The 27114-nt window shown below is 48.8% G+C and overlaps 2 protein-coding genes and 1 long non-coding RNA gene across 6 annotated transcripts; 1 reads left to right on the forward strand and 2 right to left on the reverse strand.

The window, feature by feature from the left end:
* Window positions 1–1031: 1031 nt before the first annotated feature.
* On the reverse strand, window positions 1032–7290 carry RFX5 (regulatory factor X5). 3 transcript variants are annotated; one of them, XM_030327797.2, is made up of 10 exons: window positions 7204–7290; window positions 6190–6318; window positions 5926–5959; window positions 5410–5492; window positions 5038–5157; window positions 4711–4830; window positions 4486–4567; window positions 4026–4227; window positions 3685–3785; window positions 1032–3539 (listed from the first exon to the last, which is right to left on the reverse strand). In XM_030327797.2, exons 2-10 carry the CDS (start codon window positions 6303–6305, stop codon window positions 2550–2552), a joined length of 1848 nt encoding a protein of 615 aa, XP_030183657.1. In that variant the 5' UTR covers window positions 6306–6318; window positions 7204–7290; the 3' UTR covers window positions 1032–2549. The 3 variants fall into 3 exon arrangements, with proteins under 3 accessions (XP_030183657.1, XP_030183659.1, XP_030183658.1); XM_030327799.1 differs by having other exon boundaries at window positions 7144–7207; XM_030327798.1 differs by lacking the exon at window positions 7204–7290 and adding an exon at window positions 6725–6868.
* LOC115522167 lies at window positions 6978–26563 on the forward strand. The gene is made up of 3 exons (XR_003971267.1): window positions 6978–7181; window positions 8097–8176; window positions 25926–26563. It is a non-coding gene; the product is annotated as an uncharacterized LOC115522167 (long non-coding RNA).
* Window positions 16833–24671, reverse strand: SELENBP1 (selenium binding protein 1). Of its 2 annotated transcripts, none has more exons than XM_030327801.1 (12): window positions 24579–24671; window positions 22119–22175; window positions 21823–21935; window positions 21380–21565; window positions 20602–20722; window positions 19266–19448; window positions 18811–18989; window positions 18307–18385; window positions 18091–18212; window positions 17731–17823; window positions 17441–17559; window positions 16833–17235 (listed from the first exon to the last, which is right to left on the reverse strand). In XM_030327801.1, exons 1-12 carry the CDS (start codon window positions 24580–24582, stop codon window positions 17073–17075), a joined length of 1419 nt encoding a protein of 472 aa, XP_030183661.1. In that variant the 5' UTR covers window positions 24583–24671; the 3' UTR covers window positions 16833–17072. The 2 variants fall into 2 exon arrangements, with proteins under 2 accessions (XP_030183661.1, XP_030183662.1); XM_030327802.1 differs by lacking the exon at window positions 24579–24671 and adding an exon at window positions 22260–22373.
* Window positions 26564–27114: the final 551 nt, after the last annotated feature.

Below are 27114 nucleotides of genomic sequence, written 5' to 3' on the forward strand. Positions count from 1 at the left end.
GTTATAATTAAAGTAATTTACAACAGAAAAATTGGGGGGATGTAGGGAAACAGGTCCTTAAAAACTTACAGTAGAAAAAAATAACAGCTTGAAAATTAGGTTAGGTGTCAAAATTAAGATGTTATGGAAGAACATAAAATTAAATCTAAAGAAAGCAGAAAAGAGGAAATATTATAGATAATATCCATAATTAATGAAATGGAAAACAATACATAAGGGAGAGGATCAACAAAACCAAAAGTAGTAGCTGAATAAGTAAAATAACAAATTTCTGGTGCAAAGGAAGGTAAAAGTAAATAGTAGAAATGAAAAACAAAGTACATGACTACCCAGAGAGCACAGGGGGGGAAAAAAAAGGAAAAAATTTAATTAAAAAAAAAGACATGAAATTACAAAATCCTAAAAAAAACACTTAACCTAAATTGACTCAACAAAAAATAGAAAGTCCAATCAATGGTTAAAATTTTTCCCAAAAAGGAATGCCAGGCAAAAATGGTTCAACAGTTGAGTTTTACTGATCTGATGTCAACTCTTTCAGAGAATGAGAGGGAACAGTTCCCAACTCAGAGGATGCACAGATCAAATGAACCATCTTAGAAACTTTTTCGAAATCTTACTAAAAAAAAAAAAAAAAAAAAAAAGGCACTAACAGGTACAAGAATGTTCATAGCAACACTGTAATAGCAAAAAAATGGAAACAACCCAAATGTCCAGTAATAGGTGAATGTGTAGAATACTCTACAGGTGAAAAATGAGCATTATAGCTACTTACAACATAGATGAATCTTAAAAATAGTGTTAGGTGAAAAACTGCAGGGGACTATTAGAGTACAAAATTTTTGTAAAGCTAAAAAAGCAAAACTGAATATTTTAAAAGAATATTATATGTATATGGTTAAATATAGAGATACACATATATTTGTGTGTGTGTGTGTATGTAGGTAACTAATAAACACAAAGTTAAGGACCGTGGTTATTGTCGGGGGAGAGGCAGCAGAATAGGCCAGGGTAGGAACACAAGAAACTCAACGGTATTTCTAATGTTTTAATGCATAATTTGAGTGATGGGTCAAAGGTATTCACTTAATTATGTTTCATAATTTATTCATGTTAAATATATTCTTTATATATATCAAATATTACATATTATAATTTTAAAAAATATGCTGTGGTGGAAATGAAGTCTCCCTGAAAGAAAATTTATTTCCTGGGCAGAACCAGATTCCCTGACAGAAGCTACCCTACGCAGAAGACAAAGTAGGTCCTCAGTAAATATTGGTTTACTGCTTTTCCAAAGGAGAACATAAGGTCTGGGTTCCCTTACTATTGGTGCTGATCTGCAGAGCTACCTCCTGCCACACACCTAGCCTAAACCCCACAACCCTGGCCAAGTCCTGACACATGTATGACAAGAGACTGACACCTGGTGGATACAGAATGGATTTAATAAAATGGCTAAGAAGTTCATCTTTCACTCCACTTGGTGAAAGCTGGCAGTAGGGTCGGGAAAGCAGAATGAGTAGGGAAGCAGAATGAGGAAAAAACAAACATTCAGAAACAGGAAAGGGAAGGATCTCCATCTCTGAAATGTAGGAAGTATCATCTAAATGAGACCAAAGAGAGTCCTTAAAGGAGAGGGACATCCCTCTCATTCCTTCTGAGCCTACCAGAGGAAAGAGACTATTATTATAGCTGCAGTAAGGAAAATGCAAGACAGGGAGGGGAAAAAGGAAACAGGTGTAGCCGATCCCAACCTAGAAAGCTAAAACCACACGTACTTTATAGTGTGGCCTGCGTCAGCTGCCTCCCCAGGAACTGCCCGTTTGGAGACCTTTGTGATTCTAAGGAGGCTGATCCCAGGCTTTCCCCGATGTAGAATGAACAAATTAGCATACACCATCCTTCTGGCCACAGTGATTGGTTAGGGGTGGGCATGTGACCCAGGATGGCTTAATCAGTCAATCTTGATGCTTCTGCTAAGATTCCTGGCACAAAGATGTTCCCTTTTCAGGTTGGATATAAATGAGAAAACGTGTAATCCCAGGAGTGCTGGCAGCCATGAGGTGGCCCAGGTTTAAAATGATCCTATAGAAGGCAGCAGCAGGGGGGGAGATCAGGTATTTAGAAACTGGTTGAGCCACTGCATCAGCTCTCCCTGGAGCCAGTACTACCTCTGGACTTCACAGTTACGTGAGCCAGGAAGTCTTAATTTTTAAGCCAGTTTGTAAGGTTTTCTTTGATTTAAAACCGAAAGATTCGTAGCCGATACATTCATCATACTTACTCCATCCCTATCCTCCCACAGGATAGCAGAGATCCAGGTAAGACAGTCACTACATTTATCAAGGACTCTAAAGCCAAGGGTATTGAGCTGGAAACATCAGAGGCAGGAGCCAGACACTGTGTAAGACAAGGGGGCCTCAGCAGTCTCTACAGGAGAATGAACTGCCTTAGGAAAAGAAGAGCCAAATGAGAAGCAAGTGCAGAGAAGGACCTCTACTAGGCAGGTAGAGTTAATGTGAATATAAACACTTTTCCCCACGTACCTATCAAGGGGGTGTTGCTTGGGGGTCTTTCCCTTCATGGGATAAGGAATTCTGAAGCACGTGCCCTTTTAAGTCTTTATTACCCTGTGCTGCGGTGTCTACCTCTCCCTTTGGAAGAGCCTCCTTTTGGCTTCTACTGCCCTTGATGACACTCACTTTTGAGGTGACCGGAGGAATTTTATCTTCTGCTTCTTTGGCATGCCGGGAACTGGGGCCCTTTCCTCCTCTGGAAACAACACCATCTTCCTGATCCCGGGCAAGCACCATCCCCTTCTCAGCCCCTCCCACTGGCCCTGGTCTCCCTGACCCTCTGGCAGAGTTGCTCTCCCCTGCAGAGGCCCATGTCTCCCGTGGTAACCGGCAGGGCTGGGCAGAGTCCACGGCAGCTGCTGACTTGTCAGGGGTAGAGTTCCTTTCCCTACTTCCACCTGATTTTTTTCGAGGGCGCCCCCGTTTTCTTTTGGCATCACTTCCTGTATCCTCTATATCCTGCTTTGCTGCTTTAGCTGGTGGATCCTGCCCAATGGCCTCACTCACAGGTACTTCTGCTGATCTCTTGACACCTTTGTCATGGGGTCCTGGGTCACCACCTATGCCTACCTCCCTGTTCTCTGTGCCTCGTGGCTGAGCGAGCACCCCAGGTAGGGCTTGCCCAGGCCCAGGCCCAGGCCCAGGCCCAGGTCCAGGCAAAGCAGGAACAGCTGGTAAGATCATGTTAATGATGGGCACAGCTGCCTGGGGTCCCCCAGCCCTACTGGGCAGAGCCACTTTCAGAGGGCCTGAAGAAAGCTTGGGGGCCAGGATGGGGGGAGAGACTTGGAGTGGTGGAATAAGTGAGCGAGGGGCCCGGGGAAGGAGCAGAGGCAGCCGGGCCACCAGGGCATTAACCTGTGGGTTACTGGCTGCTGGGGCTGGGCTCTCCACTACACTCTTCTTCCGCTCTCCACGTGCAGGAGGGCCAGCCCCAGCCCGGGGTTCCGGCTCCTTAGGTGGCTGAAAGGTAAAGAGAGGACACAGTTAAGTGGGAAGACTGGACACTGGAGTCAACACAGGCATAGAAGGGTGAGAAAATATGGGGAAAGGGATACCAAAAGCCCCCAGCCCAGGGCAGCAAGGTCAGGGGCATCAACTTCCTTACCTGGGCTGGTCTCTCTGGTTTCTTATGGGCTCCACCCTCTAGGCTCTCAACACCATTCTTGGATTTAGAGGACCGCTCCCGAGGGGCATGTTCATCGTCGTCTGTGGAGGTGCAGGAAAGGTAGTAAGGCGAGGGCGAGGAGGAAACAATGGACAAGTGAGGCAACTCTGACTGGTGGAGAAGGAGGAAGAAGGCGGTCTAAGGCATGACCTAATGTCCTATAAGGGCCACTAGAAATAGAAAGCAAATGCAAGGTGTCTCTACCCTAGCAGGTGGGAGGGCCTATGAAGTTGAAAGTGGCAGAGAGTTTCTCAGGACTTGAGAGATGATGGTCCACCCACCAGCGAGCCCCACTGCCTTGAGTACGTGGGCAGGGGCAGACCGGGCAGAGATGAGGTGCTGCTGCAGGAGGAAGCGGGCGACTTCAACGATGGAACTGAAGGATCGTTTCAGGATTCGTTCTGCCCAGTCACAGGTCAGAGCGCAGGCTGCCTCAACCAGTTCGTCCCGGGGTGCTGGGGTTACTTCTGGGCCCATTTCTGGCTGCAGTGGGGAAGGACATGCCCAATCACACCCCACCTTGGCCCCTGTCAGACACCAGTGTCAACCACAGCAAGACCAGACTGCAAATGGGAGTAACTCGCCCCAGGAACCCACAAATTCTCTTCACCGTCTGCCTGAGCCATCAGGTAGGTAAAGGGAATATCCTATACACCCAGAAGCTATATGCAGAATGACCTAGGCTGTGTCACCCTCCACTTCGGAGAGAAGAATGCAATCAGAGGGTTGTTTGTTACTTACACTCTCAGAGCCCTTCAGGTCAAGTCCAGGTAAGGGTGGCATAGACACCAAGGTCTTCCTTCGTATGCCACTGTAGCAATATCTGAGACAAGTTAAAGAGCAGCCAACAACGGGGATCTCCAAGCCCCGTGGGAAGGTTAGGCTGTTTCTACTCCTGGCCCTCCACACCCTAAGTTTTCCTCCCCAGGTCCATCCTCCAGCCCCAACCTCTCCACTCAAGGATACTTGGACTGGCCTCGGCCACCAAGCCTTCGGGCCTTGATGTCAGGGAAGATCTCTCTGATGATTTTGCCAAAGTTGGCGGTGCTGAGTGGGCGGCAACAGGCAAGACTCTCACAGTACTTCCTGAGTAAGTGGGGGGAGGGGGCAAAGAGGGAAGATACTTAGACACCAGTGAGTATCTGAATCATGGGTAGATTCGGAGGGTCCCTGGCATCAAGTATGGGAAACCCCTTAACAAGTCAGTGGGGCTCTATCAAGGCAGGGAGCTCTCCAGAAGTGAGGGAGTAGTCCTAGCCCACCAACCCACACCCCGGCCCCCCATTCACCCACCGATAGGCATCATAAACACTTTGCTTTGGCAAACAGGTGTCAGTATGCTCTTCTAGATGGTTGCGGATCCATCGATAGGCATACATGTACTCCTCATTGCTAAGTGTACTTGGCTCTGAGCTGCAAGAGAAGTAAAAGGGACACACCTTACTAAGATCCTAATAGCTGCTGTGGTTCTCAACAGACTACCACTTCAGCAGTGCTGGACCAAATCACTCAGCCCAGAATCCACCTTTTCCAGGTAAACCAGGACAGCACATTTCCTTCTTTATCAAGCGGTTATGAGTATTCCTAGTCACCCAGCCCCATCTCAGTGAGCCTTCCTTTAAGAACCAGAACCTCTGACGCCTTCAACTGTAGCACCAAACCTACCTTTTGTCTCCAGTACTGGGTCCTGAGGGGAGCTGAAGGTAGAGATACAGCTTGTCGTTGTCTGAGAATTTCTGTACATCTTGCTGAGGTTGGGAGGAACAGAGGCAGGGGAAAATAAATAAGGCCAAGAAGGACCCAAGGTAGGATCTTCTGATCCTTCCCCCAAAATTGGGCTGCCTTAGAGACTGTCAGAGTGAAAAAGGACCTTAGAAATGATCTGGCGCCGGGTTCTCACTCTATCTGAGAGGCACCTAGGTGAGCTACCATGGTGAGAGGGGAATGGAGGGGATCGGCTTTGATTTTATTCCTACTGAGTGTCTATACCACAGGTCACAGAGAGATGAACTAAGATGCTCAAGGTCAAACTGGCAGCAAGTTGCAAAGCCAATTATCTTCTGACGGGGAAGACAACACTGCTTGTCCCATAGAAACCTTTCACTTAGGCATACCCTCTTCCTCCTCCTCCCCGCTGCACCAACTCCATCTCTCTACTGCCCTCTTCCCGAAAACACTCACCAGGATCCCCTCGACTTTGTTCTGCACGGCCTTGCTGTGGAGGAGAGGAGAAAGCTGGAGGTCACACACAAGATTTTCCCTGGTGTCTTACTGTTAGGGAGAGGAAGAGGGCTGAGAGGCCTGGCAGGTGCTCAGCAACGGCTACCATGATGGAGAATCTCCCAGTGCTCACAGGCACTTGCTCAGGGAGAGGCAGTTCATCTACAGAGGAAGTGAAGTGCTACGGTTCTGGAGCAAGACTTGGAGGTGGTGAGGAGTACTTACGAAATGGTACCTCGGAGCCTCTGAAGAAGGGTGGTGGGTTCTCCCGCCTCAGCACTACCTGAGGGGGGCCGTCCCCCAGTCTTGGGGCTCTTAGCGTCGGGTTCATCTTCTGCCATCCCGGCATGAGGGCTAGAGTTGAGAGGAGACACGACAGGAAGATTCAACCTCCCTTCCCCTGGAGCCACCCCGCCGCTCCCCAGGCGCTCCTCTTCTCCCTACCCAGAAACACAGAGAAACAGAAAGCCTCTGAATGTCCTCAGTGGTCTTTTTTTTCTCACCACTTGCCTTCTCCCCAAATTAGAAATGATCCCATTACTTCTCCAGGCCCATATATACCCAAAGAGATCTCTGCCACCTCCATTCTATCTGTGTCCCCCCCCCCCCCCCCCCCCCCCCCCGCTTCCTGCAGTCTCCTGAGTGTGGAAAACTGTACAGGAAGAGATAGGCGGGTTGGGAATCCACGTTAGAAATGTCCATTTCTGCCTCTGGCTCCGTCCCGCCCTCACCCCCTTAAAAAACCAAAAACAAGAACCACCACAAAACAAAGTTCTCCGATTCTCCTCACGCCTGAATTTTCCTGGGAGGTCAGAAAGGATACGAACATACTCTGCCCTTGCAGGCTTGGAAAAAACTGGGCCCAAGTTCTCATTACTTAATCTCGCCACGGCTTCCCCCGCGGCTCCCCCTCCCCACGTCGCCGGTCCCTACGTCATCTCCCTCAACCTCCCATCCTGAGGCGCACCCCCACCTCCCTCCCTTCCCCCTGCATTCAATCCCGCGTTGCTGCAAGGTGGGAGGCTTCAGGGGGGCGAACTCCTGGGCTGGGCGTAGGAAACCCGGTTGGGGGAACGGGGTCCCGGATTCGGGGCACGTGCACATGGGCGAAGGAGCTGTTGAAAATACGGCCACAATCTTTTTCTGCTCTCCTCCCAACTCATACTGCCCCCTCCCTACCTTTGAACAGTCGCCTTCCAACACAAGCAACAATAAAGGTAAGGGAGAAAGAGAAACTACCTCGTAGCCACCTTCACTCCAGCCCAGCCCCACGGTCCTGGCCCAGCGGGCTCGTGCGTTGCTTTATTTTCTTTTTTCTGAGTGGCTGGAGCAGTCCCGATCTGCCTAGAGACTCGCGCGGCCTGTTCTCTCATTGGTCGTTGCGGCCACCCGGAGACAGAAGGCGCCGGGCTCGCACCGGCGGCAGCTAAAGTCTGCCTGGTAACAGATTCTGATTGGTCAATAGGGGAGGGAAAATCCAAAGTTGGTCTTATTTGAGTGAAGAGGGGGAAGTCCGGGTTAGGTTTCGGTTAAAACTGGGGTCGGTTGGGACTGCCGGTCCCGAGAGGTTCTTCTCTTAAAGGGACCGCAGGACGAAAGGCCGGGCGCTGGGCTCCCTTTGGAGCTTTCTTTTCCTTTGCCCTCGTCTTCAGGGTTTCAGTTTTGCCTTCGGTTGTCAGAGCAACTGGAAGAAAAGAATCAGTGGCTGATAAAATAACTGGAAAATTATGGGTAGTAGTGATGGAGGTTCGCTGAAAGTTCACACCACCTCCTTTTGATGAAAAATAAGTTGAACACCCCACCCTCCGACCCCCGCCCTCAACACAGCCTACAGGCATCCACAGCAAATCTGCAAACACGGGCTCACGTTGCTCTCTGATGGAGGCCTCAAAATCTCAGCAGCTGTACCACATTAAGTTAAAATGCCAAGCGTTTCTTGGTTTCCCGTGGGTATTTTATTTCCTTCCGAAGAGTTGCTAATGTATTTGCATACCTGTAGTTCTGCACTTGGTGAACACTGGAATTTTGACTGACACCCCCAGGGGGTGCTGGATGCCCACATGAACTCTTGAAGAGAACATTGTGCTGAATAGGCCATGGGTTCTTAACCTCTCGGTTACGGCTTTGTTTAGATCGCGAGTCAAATGAAAGCAGTGGACCCTCTGCTATGAAAAATGCACGTGAGGACTAAGTTTTGCATCTAATTTCAAAGGTAAGGGACTGCAGGTTAACGATTTTTTGAATGGATGTATTTTGTTTGGCACAACAGATACGTTACACCTAAAACTGCATTTGGAGTCCTGACTTCTAATACATTCTCTAGTCTCATCATCAGTGTACTTTTGTAAGGAGGACAGCAATGATGGCTGATCTTGTCACCTTTGCCCTTTTTAGCCTCCATTTATCTACTACTAGCTTCTATGGGTACTGGGAGAACCCAGGGAATTGCAGAGTTTGGGGGAATAAGGATATAGTGGCAAGACGGTTTTCTAATAACAGCAAAAATGTGTCTGATGTTTACTGTGTGCTAGACACCATACCAAATGCTAAACACCTCATTTAATGCTCCTGGCAGCTCTTTGAGGAAGGTACTTACCGCCTCCGTTTTCCAGGGAAAGAAACTGGGATTTGGAGAAGTGAAGGGACTTGTCCACAGTTACATATGTAGTTAAGTGCTGGAATCAGAATCCAAAGGCAAGCAGTCTGCCTTCAGAGCCCATTCTCTTGAACACTGTCCTAGGCCGTGTAGATACATATTCGTAGATATTCATATACAAATATGGATATAGACTGATGGAAAGGTACCCCCAAACACCACGGTTTGGTATGAAGGGAAATATAGAGCACTTGATTGGAAAAAGAGTTTGGGATAAATTATGCCAGCTTAGGAATTCGCAGGTGGTGGGGAATAAATGGAAATTTCAGGAAAGAGAGAAAAAGTATCATAGCTCTGTAAAGGAGATTATTTTGACAGCACTGTAGAAGGTGAGGTTGTGTAGGGGGAGAGACTTGAGATGGGGAAAAAAGGCAGGTATTCATTTATGCCAGGCATTGCGCTAAGGGCTAGGGATATAAAGCTGAATGAGGTATGATGTACCTTGCCCTGAGAAGTAACAATAAAAATTATCTGATAAGCATCACCACAGTAATAGCAAGAACTTATATAGAGTTTAATATGTGCCGAGGATTCCTCTAAGGGCCTCCCAGATGTTGCCACTTTATCTCATAGCAACTCTAGCCAATAGGTACTGTGATTATCCCTATTTTACAGATGAGAAGACTGAGGCATTGAGAGGTTAATAATTTGCCCAATGTCACACAGTAAGTGAGAGAGCCAAGATCTGAACCTAGGCTATCTGGATTCAGAATTTGCTCTAAACACTATTGTACAATGCCTACTAATGTTGGGAGTGAATTTGTTGAACATTAGAAAGCAAACCATAAAAGAAAAGATGGATAAATTTAGATAGATTAATATTAAAAACTTAAATTTATTTTTAAAACCACTATGAAAAGTATATAAAATCAAGCCACACGTTGGGAGAAGATACTTTCAAGACATATAACTGACAAAGGATTATTATCTGGAATTTATAAAGGCCTTCTACAAATAAAAAGATAAATAGCCAAATCAAAAAATGGGCAGAGAAGATCAACAGGAATTTCAAGAAAGAAGCAGAAATGGTTCATAGACATATGAAAAGTTGTTCACTCTCTATAGTAATCAAGAAATTCCAAATTAAAACCACGATAAGATGCCATTTCATACCCACTAAATTGGCAACAATTCCAAAGTCTGCCAATGCTGACAGCTGACATGGCTGTGGGCCCAGAGGAGCCCTCACCCACTGCTGGTGGGGACGTGGTTTTCTGTAATCATTTTGAAAGAGTTTGGAATTACTTGATAATGTCGAATATGGAAATATTTTATAATTCAACAATTCTACTCCTACAAACATGCCTTGAAGACAGAGGCAGTAGGATTTATAGTTTCACTGTTTGCATTAGCAAAACCTGGGAACCCCAATGTCCATCAACAGTAGAGTGAAAAGTTGTGGTATATTCATACGATGGAATGTCATAGGGCAGTGGGAATGAATGAGCCACAGCCACATGCATCTACAAGGACGAATCTTTAGAAACAGTGAAAGAACTATAACACGGAAGAGAACATACAGTACAATGCAATTTGCAAAATTTGATGGCAGGCAAAACTGCATAATATATTGTTTATGGATAAATACATATGTGGTAAAGAGTAAGAGTAATAGAATTATTACCATAAAAGTAAAGATATAACTTACCTTCAGTGAGCAAGGGAAAAGAGTTTTGGGAATGTTTCTTCAAGAGCCAATCGACAATGTCTTCCATAGGATCTGATTTAATTTGTTTGTTTTCCAAATAGACGGACAGCCTTTTCAAAATACTTATCATTTCCTTCTTCTTCTTCTTTTTTTTAAAGACTTAATTTTTTTAAGCAATCTGTATACCCAATGTGGGACTCGGGCTCACAACCCAGAGATCAAGAGTTGCATGCTCCACCAACTGACCCAGCCAGGTGCCCCTCATTTCCTTCTTGTTATAGCTTTCCTTTCATACTCTTATCAGGTGCTAAGTTCCCTTTTTTTAATGTTTATTTTTATTTTATTTATTTATTTTTACCTTTGAGAGAGAGAGAGAGAGAGAGAGAGAGCGCATGAGCAGGGAAGAGGGGCAGAGGAAGAGAGAGAGAATTTCAAGCAGGCTCCGCTGGGATCATGACCTGAGCTAAAATCAAGAGTCGGACACTCAACCAAATGGGCCACCAGGTGCCTGCTAAGTTCCCTTTTTTAGTTGGGTCTGTTTCTGGACCTTCTTCTTTTCTATTGACTCTATTTGTCTATTCCTCCACCCATAACACACTGGTTTTTTTGTTTGTTTTTAAGTAGGCTTCACACTCAGCGTGAAGCCCAACGCAGGGCTTGAGCTCATAACCCTGAGATTAAGACCTGAGCTGAGATCAAGAGTCAGACACTCAACCGACTGAGCCCCCAGGTGCCCCAAATAATACACTGTTTTAATTAATGTAATTATGTAGTATGTTTTGCTATCTAATGCTGAACATTTTCCACCCTAAGTTTCATTAATTAAAATAGTTGTGTCTACATATGGAAGATTGTATTTTCCAAATGCGGCCACAACAGTATTGCTGGTTTCACAGATTATTCCAGGAACTTGCCACTTCCCCATCGAGAGATGGAATCTATTTCCTGTCTCCCTGAATCTGGGAAGGCCTTTGTGACTATCTCAGTGAATGGAATGCAGTGAAAGTGATGCTGTGTGACCTCCAAGTCTAGGTTAGAATAGCTGGTACAGTTTCCTCTTTGCTGTCTCTTGGGACACTCACCCTTGGGACCCAGCCACCATGTTGTGAGGAAGCCAAGCAGCCGCATGGAAAGGCCATGTGTAGCTCATAACCCCAGCCAATGTCCTGGGTGACAGCCAGCATCAATCATTGGACATGGAGTGAGTGAGCCACTGGATGATTCTAGCCTCTAGTCTTTAAGCTGCTCCAGCTGACACTGAATGGAGTCCCCATAGAGACCTGTCCAAATTACAAATTTGTGAGAAAAAGTAGTGTTGCCATTGGTTTAAGTCATTATGTGTTGGGGTGGTTTGTTACCCAGCGATAGATGACTGGAGCACTATGCCTTTATATTTCCCGCTTAGTTCTAGAAACAGCTTAGAAATTTCGTATATAACCCTCATCCCTCTAGGACAACACATTCTGGTAAGTATGCTCCATACCCATTTCATGTTCTTACAAACCCAGGTCCACCCAACCCAAGGTTTTTGTTCAATCGTTTCCTAAAAATGGGGAATATAGGGACGCCTGGGTGGCTCAGTCGGTTAAGCATCCAGCTTCAGCTCAGGTCGTGATCTCACAGTTCATGAGTTTGAGCCCCACGTCAGACTCTGTACTGACAGCATGGAGCCTGGAGCCCACTTCGAGTTCTTTGTCTCCCTCTCTCTCTGCCCCTGCCCTGCCCCTGCTCACTCTCTCTCTCTCTCTCTCTCTCAAAAATAAATAAACATTAAAAAAAATTTTAATGGGGTTATACTATTCTCTCTTATATATATAACTCTGCAACTTAATTTGTTTACTTAACATAATGTTGTACATATTCCTCTGAGTCAGGTAGTGTTTAGAGCAGAGAATTTGCTAGGCCTCAAAAATCAGTAAGTCAGGAAAGAGACTCCCAGTAGGGTGCCAGAGAATGGCCAGGAGCAGATATTTAGAACATGCAGCCAGGCAATCAACTTTGGAAGATGCAAGAAGGAGGGTGATCCTCACTAAGACAAATTCAATTACCTGAGGTTGTCCTGAAAGACTTACCCAAATTACAATGGGTAGGAGGTCTAATCCGTCTAAAGGGACCAAAGATGAGTGGACACCTTCCAGAACTCTGTCATACTCTTTGACATGGTGGCCTGGGACTACAGCTTTTCTGGGCATATCCTTGAGCTCAGCAAACTCTCTAGAACTTTCCAGATGGTGTCATAAACCAATTTGTGGAGCTGACCATGGTGCTAGCAGGAGCCCCTAGATGATACATTGGACTCAAGACATGCTAAGCTCAGTTTTGGTATTCTTGCTCCCTTAGTCTGGTGTAGGGGTGGTATCTTTGTGAGTACAACAGACAAAGGTCCTGTCAGGGTGGGTACAGCAGGGATTAGGGAAGATTTGGGTCACATACTGCTGGTGAGTGGGTCATCTGTGACAGGAAGTACTATCTTCTTTTTGGAGTTTCTGTTTTAGTGATATAGGATCAGAAGTACAGATCTAGGATACAGGTGAATTTTTAAAAAGTTTTTATTATGAAAAATTTTCAAACATACAAAAGAAGAAGGAAGTATATAATCTCCCGCATACCTATACCTATCACCCTACTTTAAGAATTTTAACAAGAAGGGCGCTTGGGTGGCTCAGTTGGTTAAGCGTTCAACTTTGGCTCAGGTCATGATCTCATGGTTTGTGAGCTTGAGCCCTGTGTGAGCCTGGAGTCTGCTTTGGATTCCGTGTCTCCCTCTCTCTCTGCCTCTCTCCCACTTGTGCTCTCTCTCAAAAATAAATAAATGTTAGAAAAAAATTTAAAAAAAGAATTATTAACAACATCTGGTCAATCTTGTTTTATCTGTACCTCCTCCACTCTCCAACTTACCTGCTCCTGGTCATTTTAATAGAGGTGCTCATTATATCAGTACATCTGTAAGTAACTTAGTATTCATGTAAATACTTCAGTATAACTTAAAAAAAGGGACTTTTTTTAAACATAGTCCCAATGCCATTATCATGCCTAAAAAACTTAAACATAAGTTATTATCATTGAACAGCCAGTGTCCAAATTTCTCTAATTTAATCAGAAAATGTATTTCCTGTTATGTTCAAATCAGTATCAACAAGATCCAAACGTTGCATTTAGTTTTGGTTGATGTGTTTCTTAAATCTTTCTAAACTATACCCTCCCTCTTTCAACTTATTCATTGAGGAAACAAGTCATTTGCTTTGTAGAATTTCCCGCATTCTTCATTTTTACAATTGCATCTTTGTAATGTTTTTAAGCTTTTGAAACTTGTTCTTCTGTCTCCTATATTTCCTATAAACCGACTGTGAGATCTAGAGACTTGTTCAGATTCATTTTGATGTTTTGGCAAGAATACTTCATAGGTAGCACATAATGCCTGGTCATTACTCTTTTTGTGATGCAGATTGATTAGTGAGTTCTGGTTTTGCCGGTCAGCTCTATCCATTATAAAATTTCATTTTGGTGTTTCATTTAATGGTTTTAGCAGCTACTGGTGACCACTGGTTAGGCTCATTTGTCACTAGAAGTTACAAATTGGTGTTATCCAAATTCTATCATTCCTTCTTAATGTACTAGCTAAAATTCCTTAAAGATCTTTTCCTCATCAACTATTTGGTTGTCCTAAGGTGGATTCCTGAGGAAAAGCAAGATAAATACTTGATTCTTTCTCTCTGTTCTCCAGTTTTCAGAATAACAAGATGGTTTTCTAGTATCTTTCAAACATGACCAATTAGAGTTTTCCTATGTGTGTTTTCATGAACTTCTGGATTTTAACATAGTGTATTTCAATCTATTTCAATTATTGTTCTCTTTGAAACTCTAATTGTCCCATCTTTGGCCAGTGGAAGCTCCTTCATGTTGACTTCTGTGTTATTTTTTCTTTTGAGATAATTGTAGATTCACATATAATTGCAAGAAATAATACAGATAGAGAGAGAGAGATCTCATGTACCCTTCCTTCACCCAGTTTCCTTGATGATGCACTTTGCATAACCATAGTGCCATATCATAACCAGGAAACTGACTGACATTGATACAACTCACCAAATTTCCTCAGGTTTCACCAGTTTTACATACACTCACTTATATGTACGTATATGCATATTTAGTTCTCTGCGATTTTATCACATTGTAGATTTGTGTAACCATCACAACAGTCAAGATACACAACAGTTCCATCACTAAAAGAATCCTCTGTGCTACTCTTTGATAGCCATCCCCCCCCCAACACACACCCAGTCCCATCCCTAACCCCTGGAAACCACTAATCTTTTCTCCAGTTCTATACTTTTGTTATTTCATGAATGTTATATAAATTGAATCATAATATCTATAACCTTTTGAGATTGTTTTTTTTTTTTTTTTACTCAGTATAATTCTCTTGAGATCCATCCAGACCGTTGCGTGTACTAATAGTTCATTCCTTTTTTATTGCTGAGTATTATAGTCCATGGCATGGATATAGCAGTTTAACCATTAATCCACTGAAAGACATTTGGATGGTTTCCAGTTTTTGGCTGTCACGAGTAAAGCTGCTATGAACAACTAACTGTGTGCAGATTTTTGTGCGAACATACATTTTCAGTTTTCTGGGATATATGCCCAAAAGTTCAATTTTGTTGTTGTTGTTGTTGTTGTTGTTGTTGTTGTTTTGCTTCAGACTGAGAATTATTTTGTCTTTTACGGTGACTTTGCTTCCTTCTTCCTCAACGTGGCCTTTTCTCTCCCTCTAGTTGTACAGTTTGTTCTCTCAGTCCTCAGGTCGATTTCTTGGGTATTCAGAATGATTTGACAGTTACGTAGCCGTGTTCAAGGAATGAAGCAAGCCTAGGGTCTTCCTGCTATACCTCCATCTTAGCTCCCCCCACTCATGTTTGGTCTTTTTTTTTTTTAAGTTTATTGATTTATTTATTTTTAATTTCTTTTTTAAATGTTTATTTATTTTTGACAGAGAGAGAGAGAGACAGAGCATGAGTGGGGGAGGGGCAGAGAGAGAGGGAGACACAGGGTCCAAAGCAGGCTCCAGGCTCTGAGCTGTCAGCACAGAGACCAACACAGGGCTTGAACTCACGGACCGCGAGATCATGACCTGAGCCAAAGTCGGCTGCTCAACCGACTGAACCACCCAGGCGCCCCTTTTTAAGTTTATTTATTTGTTTTTTGAGACAGGAAAAGAGAGACAGTGCCAGCTGGGGAGGGTCAGAGAGAGAGAGAGAGAGAATCCCAAGCAGGTTCCGTGCCACCCAGGTGCCCCATGTTTGATCTTTATAAGGAATTGACAAAGTATTTTCCAGAGTAGCTGTACAGTTTTACACTTCCACCAGCAATGTCTGAATGATTCAGTTTTTCCCCATCCTGGCCAACATTTTTGTATTATCACTATTTTCTATTTTAGCCATCATGATAGGTGTGTAGTGATATCACATGGCTTTAATTTGTATTTCCCTGATGTCTGGTAATGTTGATTATCTTTTCATGTGCTTTCTTGCCATCTTTATATCCTCTTTGGTGAAATGTCTGTTCACGTCTTTTGTCCATTTTCAAACTGGAATTTGGGTTTTTTTTTTAACTGTTGAATTTTGAGAGCTTTGTATTCTAGATACAAGTCTTTGGTCAGTCAGATGTGTCCCATGTCCTTTAGATATAACCCCTGTAGTCTTCATAGATTCTGGCATGGTAAGTGTTTGAGGCTCATTTTGTTGAATGGAATTTTAAGCCTTTAGAAGTATTAGAAATTTTCTTAATGTTTATTTATTTATTTTGAGAGAGAGAGCAGGGGAGGAGCAGAGAGAGAGAGGGAGAGAGAAAATCCCAAGCAGGCTCCGCAGTCAGCACAGAGCCCAACGTGGGCCTCAAAGTCACAAACTATGAGATCATGACCTGAGCTGAACTCAAGAGTCAGACGCTTAACTGAGTCACCCAGGTGCCCCAGACCTTTAGAAATATTTAAATACGATGTAGAACGATATGATCCTTTTTCTTTCTGAAGCAGTTTGGTCATTGAAAAGGACAGGGGAGAAACTTAGGAGAGAAACGTCTAGTAAGACACCCTAGATCCCAAGGCCCCCATAAGTCACGCATCACACATGCCTCCTTACTTTCATTTGTTCAGTAAAGCATTCTTTGTGCTAAGGCACAAGCCAGGTGCTGGGAATAAGCGGGTAGTCTCAATGTAATGTGACATATGTTCATTCTGAGGTTAAGTGCAGGAGGCCCCATCCTGGAGAGGGAGCCTAAAAGCCTCCAGGCTGTGGAGGATGGATTGAAAAAAATAGTGAAGTTTAGGAACACCAGTAGACACTCTGTCCCCTCAGGTCTCCTTGTGACAACCACCTCCAAAGTCTTCACATTCTGTCTGGCCATAGAAGTGAGATTTGGGCACCTTCAGTATCATGTTGTAATCCCTGGTGTGAACTAGTCAGTCCCCCGGAGTCCTCGTCAGGACTTTCCCATACAAGATACAAAGGATCGGCAGAAGCGGGGTCACAGACTGTGCCCCCAAAGACAAGGTGATCTAAGAAATAGGTTCAGTAGTTTATTTCTTGGTAAAGCAATTTCCAAAAGTTTGTGTAAAAACAGCCAGTGAGCAACATGCAACAGGTGGTCAGTAAATGAAGACACCACTCAATACGTCCCAATAGCTTCTGTTTGGCTTTGGTGGGACTATCTGCCAAGGCGTGGGGGCCGAGAGGGAGCAGCGTGAAGCCAGGTGTCTGAGGAAGTGAGGGCTCAGATGTGGGATGGGGCTACCCGGGGTGGACTTCAGACCCAAATGTCAGAGCTGCAGTCACCCCCGGGGTAGCGGAGCTCATGGGCCAGGGCCGGACCTAGGGGCTCCTTCCCAAAGTCCACCAGGAAGTTGGGGTTCAACTTCAGGCCTCCCTTTACTGTGTCTACATCGATCTGCAGCATCACAGAGCCTTCCCTGGCAGAAAGAGGGAGGGGGTAAGAAAGAGGTCAGGGGTGGCCATCCCTTTCCCCCAAGAGTTTGTGATGCAGGGGTGGGTCCTAAGAAAGGAGCAGGGCCTGTATGGCGGAGGCGGGTGGGGTGCCCAAGGAGTCTTCAGGAAACCAGACTCTTCTGGGAAAGGAGGACTTGGGGAGGGGAGCCCAGGCTGTCTGCTTCTCACCTGATGAGATCAGGGTAAAACTGCTTGTCCCAGGCACTGTACAGAGATGTGGTGACGTACAGACGTTTCCCGTCTAGGCTCAGCTGGATCATCTGAGGGCCTCCGGGTACCCGTTTCCCCTTGGGAAAATCAGGGGTCAGGGCCCGTGATAACACATGGGTCCTGGGAGAGGGATCATGGAGCATGCCCCCACCCCATACTTCTCCAGCATGGATATGAGGGTACCCATGAGCTGGAGTGGAGGGTGGGGGTGTGCGGGTGAGGGGTGGATGTTGGGGGTAGATCCTCACCTTGACCACCAGGGGCTCTGGCTGGGATTTTAGCTCCTGGTCCTCCAGCACTTGCACAGGCCCTCCCTTAACAATGCTGCCCCCAAGGAAGAGCTGGGTGGGGGGATACAGAGCAGAAAGGAGGACGGTGGTGGGAGGTGAGGACATCGCAGGAAGAGCAGGGTGCCTCAGTCAGTGTGCCCACACTCCCTCACTTGTGGCCACGGCTGCCCACAGTCCTGGCCTGTGCCACCCCTCAGTCTGCATTTTTGCTATTCCTGAACCTCCCTGATCATCCCCCAGCCACTTCCTACCGTCCACCTCATCCCCAGCCTTCTTCTTCCTCCCCCTTCTCTCTCCCCCATCATGTTAGCACCCCACCTGTCCCGTGAGGCGGGGCCTCTGAGGGTCAGAGATGTCATACTGCCGCAGGTCCCCATGCAGCCAGTTGCTGAAGTAGAGGAAGCGGTCATCCAGAGACAGCAGGATGTCGGTGATCAGGCCTGGGGCAGGGGTGCCATTCAGAGGCTGTAAGGACTTTTGTTCCCCGGGGCCAGGAATCAGCCTTCTGACTCCCAACGTCCCCTGGACACTCACCGGGCATTTCGGGCAGCATCCAGCCCTTCACTTTCTTGGGGGGCACCTGGATGACCTTCTCCACTGACCAAGTACCTCCCTGCGTCGGGAGGTGGACGGTGGGGTTAGGCAGAGAGGTGAGCCTGTTAGATTGGGGACTTGGGGTTGCATCTGGGTCTCCCCAGCGCCTGCTGTCTGCAGTGAGACAGCAGATGGAGGGCCCTCTTGCCACTTGGGTCTAACTCCTGTGCAAGACCCTTAAGGTAGGGATGATGTCTCCTTCACCACTACATTCCTAGCACTTAGCACAGTGCCTAACATAGAAACCCACAGACGTTTTTTGAATGAATGAGTAGGAATTTAGGATTCAGGGGAGAAGAGAGATGGGACAAGTGGCCTTGGTTTTTGTTCCCGGAGAAATAGGGCTAGCGGAGCCAGGCAGAGGGGCTTGGGTCAGCCCTAGAGAGAGGGGTGCCTCATGGCTATGGACGGCTGGGAGGAGAGGGCCAGAGGACACAGAGGCACCTGATTCTTGTAGAAGCGCTGGATGGTGGAGCTGAGGGCACAGCCCACGAAGCCCTGGGCCGCATCTGGGTTGTGCAGGAAGCGGACCTCCAGGGGGATGAGCCCGTCCTGCAGGGGCAGGGTCTGCACGATCTCATGGCGCTGCCAGTCCCACACGTGTAAATGGCTTCCATACAGCCCTGGGGAAGGGATGGGGCCAGAGGATGGGCTCAGGATCAGGGTAGGGCAGCATGAGTGAAGGCTGGGGCACAACCCAGGGCATAGGTTGAAAAACCGGTTGGAGGGATAAGAAGGATGCTTGAGCAAGCCGGAGTACTCAGCGAGTCCTATACCATCAATCACCCCAAGAGTCAGGTTCACAGGAGAGAAGTAGGAGACCTGAAGAGGGGTTTTCAAGCAGACAGTAGGGGTGTGTGTGCCCAGGCTCCTACTGGTCTATGGGGGACAAGTCTCACCTGCCTCTACATCAGCGGGGTTGAAGCCATCTCGAAAGACATTGGGAGCCGCCCATTCACTGCTGATCATGACATTGTGTCGAGGCTGGTACCAGAAGTCATAGCCCATGGGTGCAGCGCCCCCAGGCCGTTCCCATGTTCCCTTCACCTCGAATGTCTCTCCATCCAGCAGCACGAAACCCCCTGAACAGTGAAGGAAGTAAAGTGGCAGGTAGCAACAGTAGAGATGCCAGCCTTATCCAGCCCTTGCCCCCAGGCACGTCCAAGGGGCTGCAAGTCCATTTCATGGTGCCCCTTCCTCCCCCTGGATTTGCTAGCTCCTTCAATTCAGGTGCCCAAAGGGTTCCATCCAGGGGACCAGGTGGGAGGTGGGGACTCATTCTGGTGCCCCTACCTCCCGTCAACTTCATCCCGGTCCTAGACCACAGGGGACATTTCTGTCCCCTTGAGCCGAGAGTCTGGGACTCAGAAGGCTGTGGCTCTCTTGCCCAGCCTCTCTCTCAGTGTGGACTCCCTTCCAGAGGCTAGGCTCCATTCTGCTCACTAAGTTGTATTTTTTTTTTAGAGCAGACAAATTGCGTATACTCGTTATTCACTGTGAATGCCTAACATGTCCTCCCTTGCTTAGTGTGTTATGACACCTTGATAGTCCTTTGCAAATACAACTAGATGTCAACTCCTCAGTGGTATTAAACCTAGGAGGGTCACATTCCTCCTACCTCTGAGAAGGAACTGGTGTCCCATTCCAAGCCCTCAGATGGAATAGGTAAGGTTCAGAGAGAAACAGCTCAGTGTGGTGATTAGGTCACAGATTCTGGAACCACACTGCTGGGTTTGAGTTCTGCCTCTACAGCTTATTAGCTGTATGACTTTGGCTAAGTTATTTACCCAGCCTGTGCCCCGGCTTTCTCATCTGGAAAACAGAGATGCTAGGCACACCTACCTCATAGGTTGTACCTGGCGCACGGGAGACATTGTGTAAGTATTAGCTAAGACAGCACCATAAATGAGAGTGCCGATGTGAAGGTTAAGGACCCCACGGACTGTGAGACTTGCCCATGAATTCGTAAAGGCTGATATTAAATGTCTGTGTTTTCCGGAGTCATGTCATAGTCCCCCAGAACATAGTGCACTGTTCTGACTGTAATTTCTAAGTGAATTTGTCATTCAAGTTTCATCTTTATAGAAATCATTGAAACGACTGAAGTTCCTTGATGATAGTTTAAATTTTGGATAAGACCCAGCCCTCTGGTTCTCCCTGGAAGGTCATTCTATCCCTCTGTCTCAGCTTGGGCGCTGTTCTCCCCACAGATGTGCCTACAGTGCCAACAGGTACCTTTGCCATTGCCCTTGGGGTCTCCCAGGGAGCTGACCATCACCTCCCCGCTAGCCAGGCAGTGGCTGGTATGGACGTAGCCCAGGTCACACTTGGCATGGATGTCTTCAGCCTCAATGACCTGGATATGGGTAAGGAATGGCATCGGAATGTTATAGGGCTGGGGGGACCCACCTGTGACTCCCCCATCCCCCCACTCCTATCTGCTGACACCATCATATTTTTTCCTTTAAGACATGAACACAATTTTCCCAGGGGGAATATGGCAGAGATTCAGTCTGGTAGCTTCTGCAGAGCAGCAAGGGAGAGTCTGAGAGACTAACTCCGCAGGCAGAAAGCACTGACTTCTCTCCCATTGTCTGTCTTGAAGGCACCATGAGTCCGTGAGACCAGAAGCTCCTCCCCTGCTGGGCCATCGCCAGCATCAAGGCACAAAGATGGCACTCAACCACGTGTTGGGAAGGGTGGTTAGAGGCTCCTGCCTGAGGGAAGTCCTTGGCTCATAATTGGCTGGGGGAAAAAAGGGCTCCTTCACTCTCTCAGAGTCAAAACAAAAAGCTCCTCCCAACCCCTCTGGTGCCCACCCCCATGATTCTATATGGTGACCACCCGCAGGCCTTGGTAACCCTCCTCTGAAGTCCCGCCCCCTCCCCCTGCTGCTGAGCCCTGACACTGTGCAAGAGCTGAAGGCAGCTGGCTGGGGGGTGGCCTGTGGCCTGGAGGGTGCCCAGAGTGGCGTGTCTGTTAGATCCTTGAGCAACAAAGGCAGGCAACATGCCTTGTGTAGCTTTGGGGCACGGGGCTCGGAGCCCACATCCACCACATAGATGCGGGAGGACATGAGACAGGGCAGCATCAGCTTGGTGCGGGACTTGGTGCTGTCCCCGAAGCAGCTGCTGCAGGTGTTCCATCCTGAGTGATGCAGTTCGTCCTTCAGGTTGGGCATGGGCAGCCGGTGGATGACCTAGGATGGGAGAGGGGGCAGGAGGTGGTGCTCACCCAGACCATGCCACTGGGATCCCTGGACCCACTTGGGCTGGGCAGCACAGCACAGGCTGGTGTTCATCGTTGTCCTGTACCTTGGGGGTGCCCTTGTGCAGGGAACAGATTGTACAACCGTACCCAAGGAGGGTGAAGAAGGATGCGGCTGGGGAAGGGCATTGCCGGGGCCAGGGCTAGAGAGGGGACTCAGGGTACTCCAGTGCCCAAGCTGCACCTCACCTGGCAATAGTGGGGAGACTTGGGGTCAACGTCCACGGTGGCCAAATAATCCGGGGCCTCAATGCCTGTGTTTCGGTAAATACAGGGCAGGTAGATAATCTCTTCCCTGGGTCCTAAAGGGTAGAAAGCAGTTAGTGGGGATGGCAGGGTGGAGAGGAATGACGGGCACGGAGCTGGGCATGCCCGAGGCTGAGGCCTCAGGTCTCCTGCCCTCACCGGCAGTGGGATCAGTAGAGGGTGATGACTTTGCACAATTCCCTTCTGGGGGCACAGGCTGGCAGATGCTGCACACTTACCTTTCATGGCCTCCAGAGGGGTAGGGTAGCCCGGTCCACACTTCTCACACTTTGTAGCTGTGAAAACAATGAGGCAGGTTGGCTCTGTCACTCGCTGCAGGGTCAAGGCTCCTTCCCTACCTGTGGCAACACATATCTCACCACGTGCTGGCCCAGGTCCTGTCCTGACTCTGGCCCTGTCACCGCCACCATCCTCCCCGGCCCTCAGAGCCCTGATGCATGTGTGCATGTGGCAGGAAGAGCCTTCACAGGTATGACCTGAAGGTGGACAGACACTCAAGCAGGACCCAGGAGAGGGGCAGGAGAGGCTGTGCGGTACAATGGCTATGACATTGACTTGCGTCCCAGTCCCGGCTGCTCACTGGGACTTGCTCCAAGCCATGGGAGCTTTGGGGCAAGTTACTTAACCTCCCCAGCCTCAACATCCACACCATCTGTAAAAAGAAAGTAATAAGAATACCACGATTGGCTTTTATTAGAAGGAAACAAGAAGGTGCAATGAGTGAAGTATGCAGCTCGTGCTTGCCTGACAGGAGCCCATCAAAGCCTGGCTGTTCCTCAGCGAGTGAGGGTGGTGCCTGTTCACCTCCCTTCCCAGAAAGCTGTCTCTGCCAGGGTCTGGGACACTTCCTGCCTTTCTCCCCTCTGGGTCCTGACCCCAGGCTGCTGTCCAAAGCCTGGGTTACTTCTCCGAAGGTCTGGTAAGGATCAGAGGCTGAAGTTTGGGGCCACAGAGCTGTTACCACCTGGATGTGCAGAGACTAGTTTCTACCCCCGGGTGTCACCCACTTCCTGCATCTGTAATGTTAGGTGTTTGGTCCTGCTCTGGAGGGCTCAGAGGCCCACCTACCAGAGCTATATAGGGTGTGGCCCTCCTTGTCCCTGAAGTCTGGCAAGAGAAGCCACATGGATCTACCGGACCAACATCAGTCTCTGAGAAGGAGGGCTGCCAGGACCAGGTGTCAGGCATCAGGGTTTGGAGCCTGACCAGGAGGGAGAGGGAGGACTAGCACAAAGGGAGCTGTAGGAGGAAAGAAATCCCGGAGTGGAAATCACAGGATGGGGCGTTGCCTCCTTGCTGCAGCCCATGGCCGGTCTGGCCACTGCCCTGACAGCTGGGGGGCCACAAGTAGGGAGGCAGGAGTAGCCAGAGTTGAGCCTCCATGGTACCTGGAGGCCCTCAGTCGGGCCTCAGCCGGGAAGCCAGGTCCCCTACTCATGGCAGCCAAGTGACTTAGGAGGCCCAGGTAGAAGCAACAGCATTGTTGAGTGCGGAAACCTGGTTTCAAGCTCCAGGTCTGATGTCTGTTCTCTCATGTTCTCTCCCCTGCTTTGGCTAAAAGCAGGTAATGATATCTTACCTTCTTTTCTAGGTGCCCATGACGGTCAAATAAGCCAATGTATTCAGAAGTACTTTAAAGGAGAAGTGTTGTATAAATATGGGAAGGACTGTGCCAGAAGCTGGGGACAGACATCCCAGGCAGTGGTTGGTGCTCATAGAGAGGGCTGGGTGGGTGTGGCAGGGTGAGAGGTCCAGTCCAAAGGAATTAAGAGGACTTGTGCCAGGGCTTGGCACAGGAGGGGAGGGAGAGGGGAGGGAGGTTGCCCAACACAGAACAGAAGGAGATTCAAAACTCCCAAGACCTCAAGACAGAGACACAAAACCCGCAAAGCTGAACGGAGAGAGAGAAATAAAGGTGTGAGGGAGGTGTTGCTGGCTGTGCTGTCTTCCTGTGCCTGCCCCCACCCCCTCCCAGCAGTTCTTAGAATCAGTCAGGCCCATGCACCCACCAGGCCCCCAGGAGCATCAGTGTTCTTTCTGGGAAACAATGCCCTGTCTTAAGCATCTTAAGCAAGATCTCTGAACATCTGTGGGTTTAGGATGAGCACAGGGTAGCTCACTGGAGCTTCTAGAAGCCTGAGAGTGAGGAACAGGAGGGCTTGGGGACTGGGGGGTGGGTTGAGGGGTGGGAGGCACTGGAATAGGCGCCCAGCGGCCGAGTGTGGGCTCTGCTTTCCATCCCAGAGTGATCAGGTTCCGGGTGGCTAGAGAGCCATCTGTCCCCAAAGGCCTGGGCTCCCTACTTCCTGGAGTAAGAAGCTGGCCCAGGGCTGAAATCAGGACTGTCATTCACCTATGGTGATAGGCCGGGGACAAAAGATTCTGCCACTGTATTCCCGCCCCACCAGATATTCCCAGCTGCAGAAAGGCGCCCGGGCTGCAGCTGAGAAGCCAGGTGGGGGTCCAGGGCCACCCATCTCCGCAGCCCCTCCACCCTCCTCTTCTGGCACCCTCTAGAAACTTTGGCTGAGCTGGGAGATTCAGGGGTGGGGGTGGGGTGGCGCCGGTGGAGCAGAGTCCAGCGCCTGCCCCCCCACCCAGCTCTCCCGACCTAGCTTTTCTGCCACTTCCTGTGGCAGGGTGGGCAGCACTTGGTTGTCAGAAAGCCCCCTCCTTACCCATGCTGCTTGCTGGTATGCTTTGATCCTGACTGGCCTGTCAGGAGGGAGCAGAAACAGAGGCCGGGCTGGTGTCCGAGGCACGCTGTGCCCGGGAAGGGGCAAAGGGAAGGAATTTATACAACCAATTGGGGGGCGGGGCGGGGCAGGGGGAGGGCCCCGGCTGCAGCCCAGGGTGAACCACTAAGGGCAGCTGGCCAGGATGTTCTCAAATAGCCTGGGAGGCTGCTGTTTGAGTTGCAGGGTGTGTGTGTATCTGTGTGTGCGCGTGTGCTAGGAGCCTGTGCATTTGCAGATATGCACTGTACCTGTGTGTGTATCTCTTGTGGGTGCCTGGGAATACTTTGTGGGTCTGTGTATGTGCACAGTCCTGTATGCCTGTGTGTGTGTGTGTGTGTGTGTCTTTGTGTGTGCATACGTGCCCTTTGAGTGTTCCTGTGTGTCTGGACTTGTGCATGTCTGTGTGTACTTAAGTGAGTTTGTGCCTGCCAGAGTGTTGCTTGTGTGGGCCTATGCATATGTGCCTGTGTGCGTGAGTGTGTGTGTTTGTGCGAGCGTATGAGCGCACATGTTCCTGTGTCAGTGCTCATCTCTGTACTTGGGTCTGTTTCCACGCAGGGCTGTGGGCCCATCTGCTCCTATTCACAGCCAGGGTCAGCTCTCTCCTAAGATTGCCCTCTGATTCTAGACGTCCAGGCTCCAAAAGGCACAGTCCTACCCACCCCCAAACTGCCCACCCTGTCCTCCTGCTATGGCCGCCCTGACAGGAACCGGGGTTAACTAGGACCCATGTCCAGGTTTCACTTTCTCCTGACTTGTGTATTCCTGTTGAGCTTTGAAGTGGAAGGAAAATTGGCAGCACTCATTATCACGCTCATTACCCTCATAAATCCCGGCAGGTGGAAGTGTAGTGCCCCCCCATCTCTGGACTGGGTACCTCATACAGCTCCCTAGGTGGGTAGCAGGGCCCCAGAGCAGTCCAGCATGATGTCACTGTCCCTAACTGGCCTGTGACAAGTCAGAAGACTCTCAGGGTTCCATTCATCCAGGAAGGAAGGAGTCCCCCAGCTGGAAGATTCAATGCCACCAGGGCTGCCTAGCCTGCTAGTACAGGGTCCCAGGGATATGCCACACAGCCGCCAAGCAAATGACAGGTGCTTGCTGAAGAACCAAGGCAAGGTTGAGGCCTGATCTGTTAACTCTCTCTGGGGCTGCCCCAATCCAGAGAGGCCCGGGTTCGAAGGGCTGGGCAAGGGAACCCACCCCACTTGTTTTTCATCATGAAGTCAAGGGGCCCTCTTTCCTGAAACCTGGCTGCCTGACAGGGGTAACATTTGCTTCTTCTAGGAACCTGCTGACTCGGCGTCTACAGAAGCCACTTTCATCTTGGATGAAAGCTATGGGGTGAAGTTTTTATTGGATAGTGAAAGGGACGAAGTTTGGTCTCGAGACTGCCGGCAGAAAGATCCATGGTGTTTCCAAACCGGAGTGAAAGGAAGAACAAAGCTGGGCTGCAGTATGACAGATGATGGGCATCTGTCCTCCTGGTTCCCGTGGGTAAGGGAGCACCCAGAGGGAGATGCTCTGTGGCTGCCCTTACCCCCTTCTCCTCAATATCACTCAACTCCCCTGACTCTTTCCTACATCTGGGTCCTCACCATCACGCCATCAGCCAGGCATGTGCCGCAGTCAGCCCTGTGGGTGCAGCTGTCCCCCAGGGGGTGGCCCAGGGGGCTGCTTCTTCGCCTGGGCTCGCCTCCCCATCTGCTGGCTGTCTCTCCTCACCCTGCCTCCAGCCTGCGCCTCTGGCCTCCTCCTCCTCCTCCTCGGACCCCATCTCATACCTCCTCTACTTTCCTGCTTTGGGGCTTGAAGTAGCCTTACAACCAAGATCTGAAAGAGAAAGAAAGCCCATCCTCACCCCCTTGTCAAAAGTTCTGGGGCACCTGGGGGGCTCAGTCGGTTAACCGTCTGACTTCGGCTCAGGTCACGATCTTGCGGTTCGTGGGATCGAGCCCCGCGTCGGGCCCTCTGCTCTCAGTGCTGAGCCCACCTCAGATCCTCTGTCTCCCTCTCTCTCTCTGCCCCTCCCCCTTTTGCGTATGTGCTCTTAAAGTAAATAAATAAACATTAAAAAAAAAAGGTTCTTGAGTCATCACCCCCAAAGAAACTGTGATTTTGCTTATTCTAGACAAGAACCGCAAAGCACCATTCTGTCACAGACTGTAGATTCTTCCATGCTCTGAACCCTGACCTGGTGTTCTCTGTGGCTCCTGAATGGCACCCCTAGCCCCTACCTACTGCTTCCTCCACAGCCTGCAAGGTGGTTGGGAAAATTCGTTCAAATCAGGGCTACAGGTGGAAGCAGCCCAGGGAGAGGGCTCAGGCTGGTCTTAGAAGGGTCCACGGCCCATGGCATCTTTGCTTCCATGATGGGCCACCCCAGTCAGCCTCATTGTGGCTCAGGCATCCCTAATGTTGCTTCTCAGGAACTTATGCATTCTCTCCTCTCTCTGATCTGCCCTTCCCTAGCCAA

This window comes from Lynx canadensis, chromosome C1 (assembly GCF_007474595.2).
Source record: "Lynx canadensis isolate LIC74 chromosome C1, mLynCan4.pri.v2, whole genome shotgun sequence".
Taxonomy (NCBI): domain Eukaryota; kingdom Metazoa; phylum Chordata; class Mammalia; order Carnivora; family Felidae; genus Lynx; species Lynx canadensis.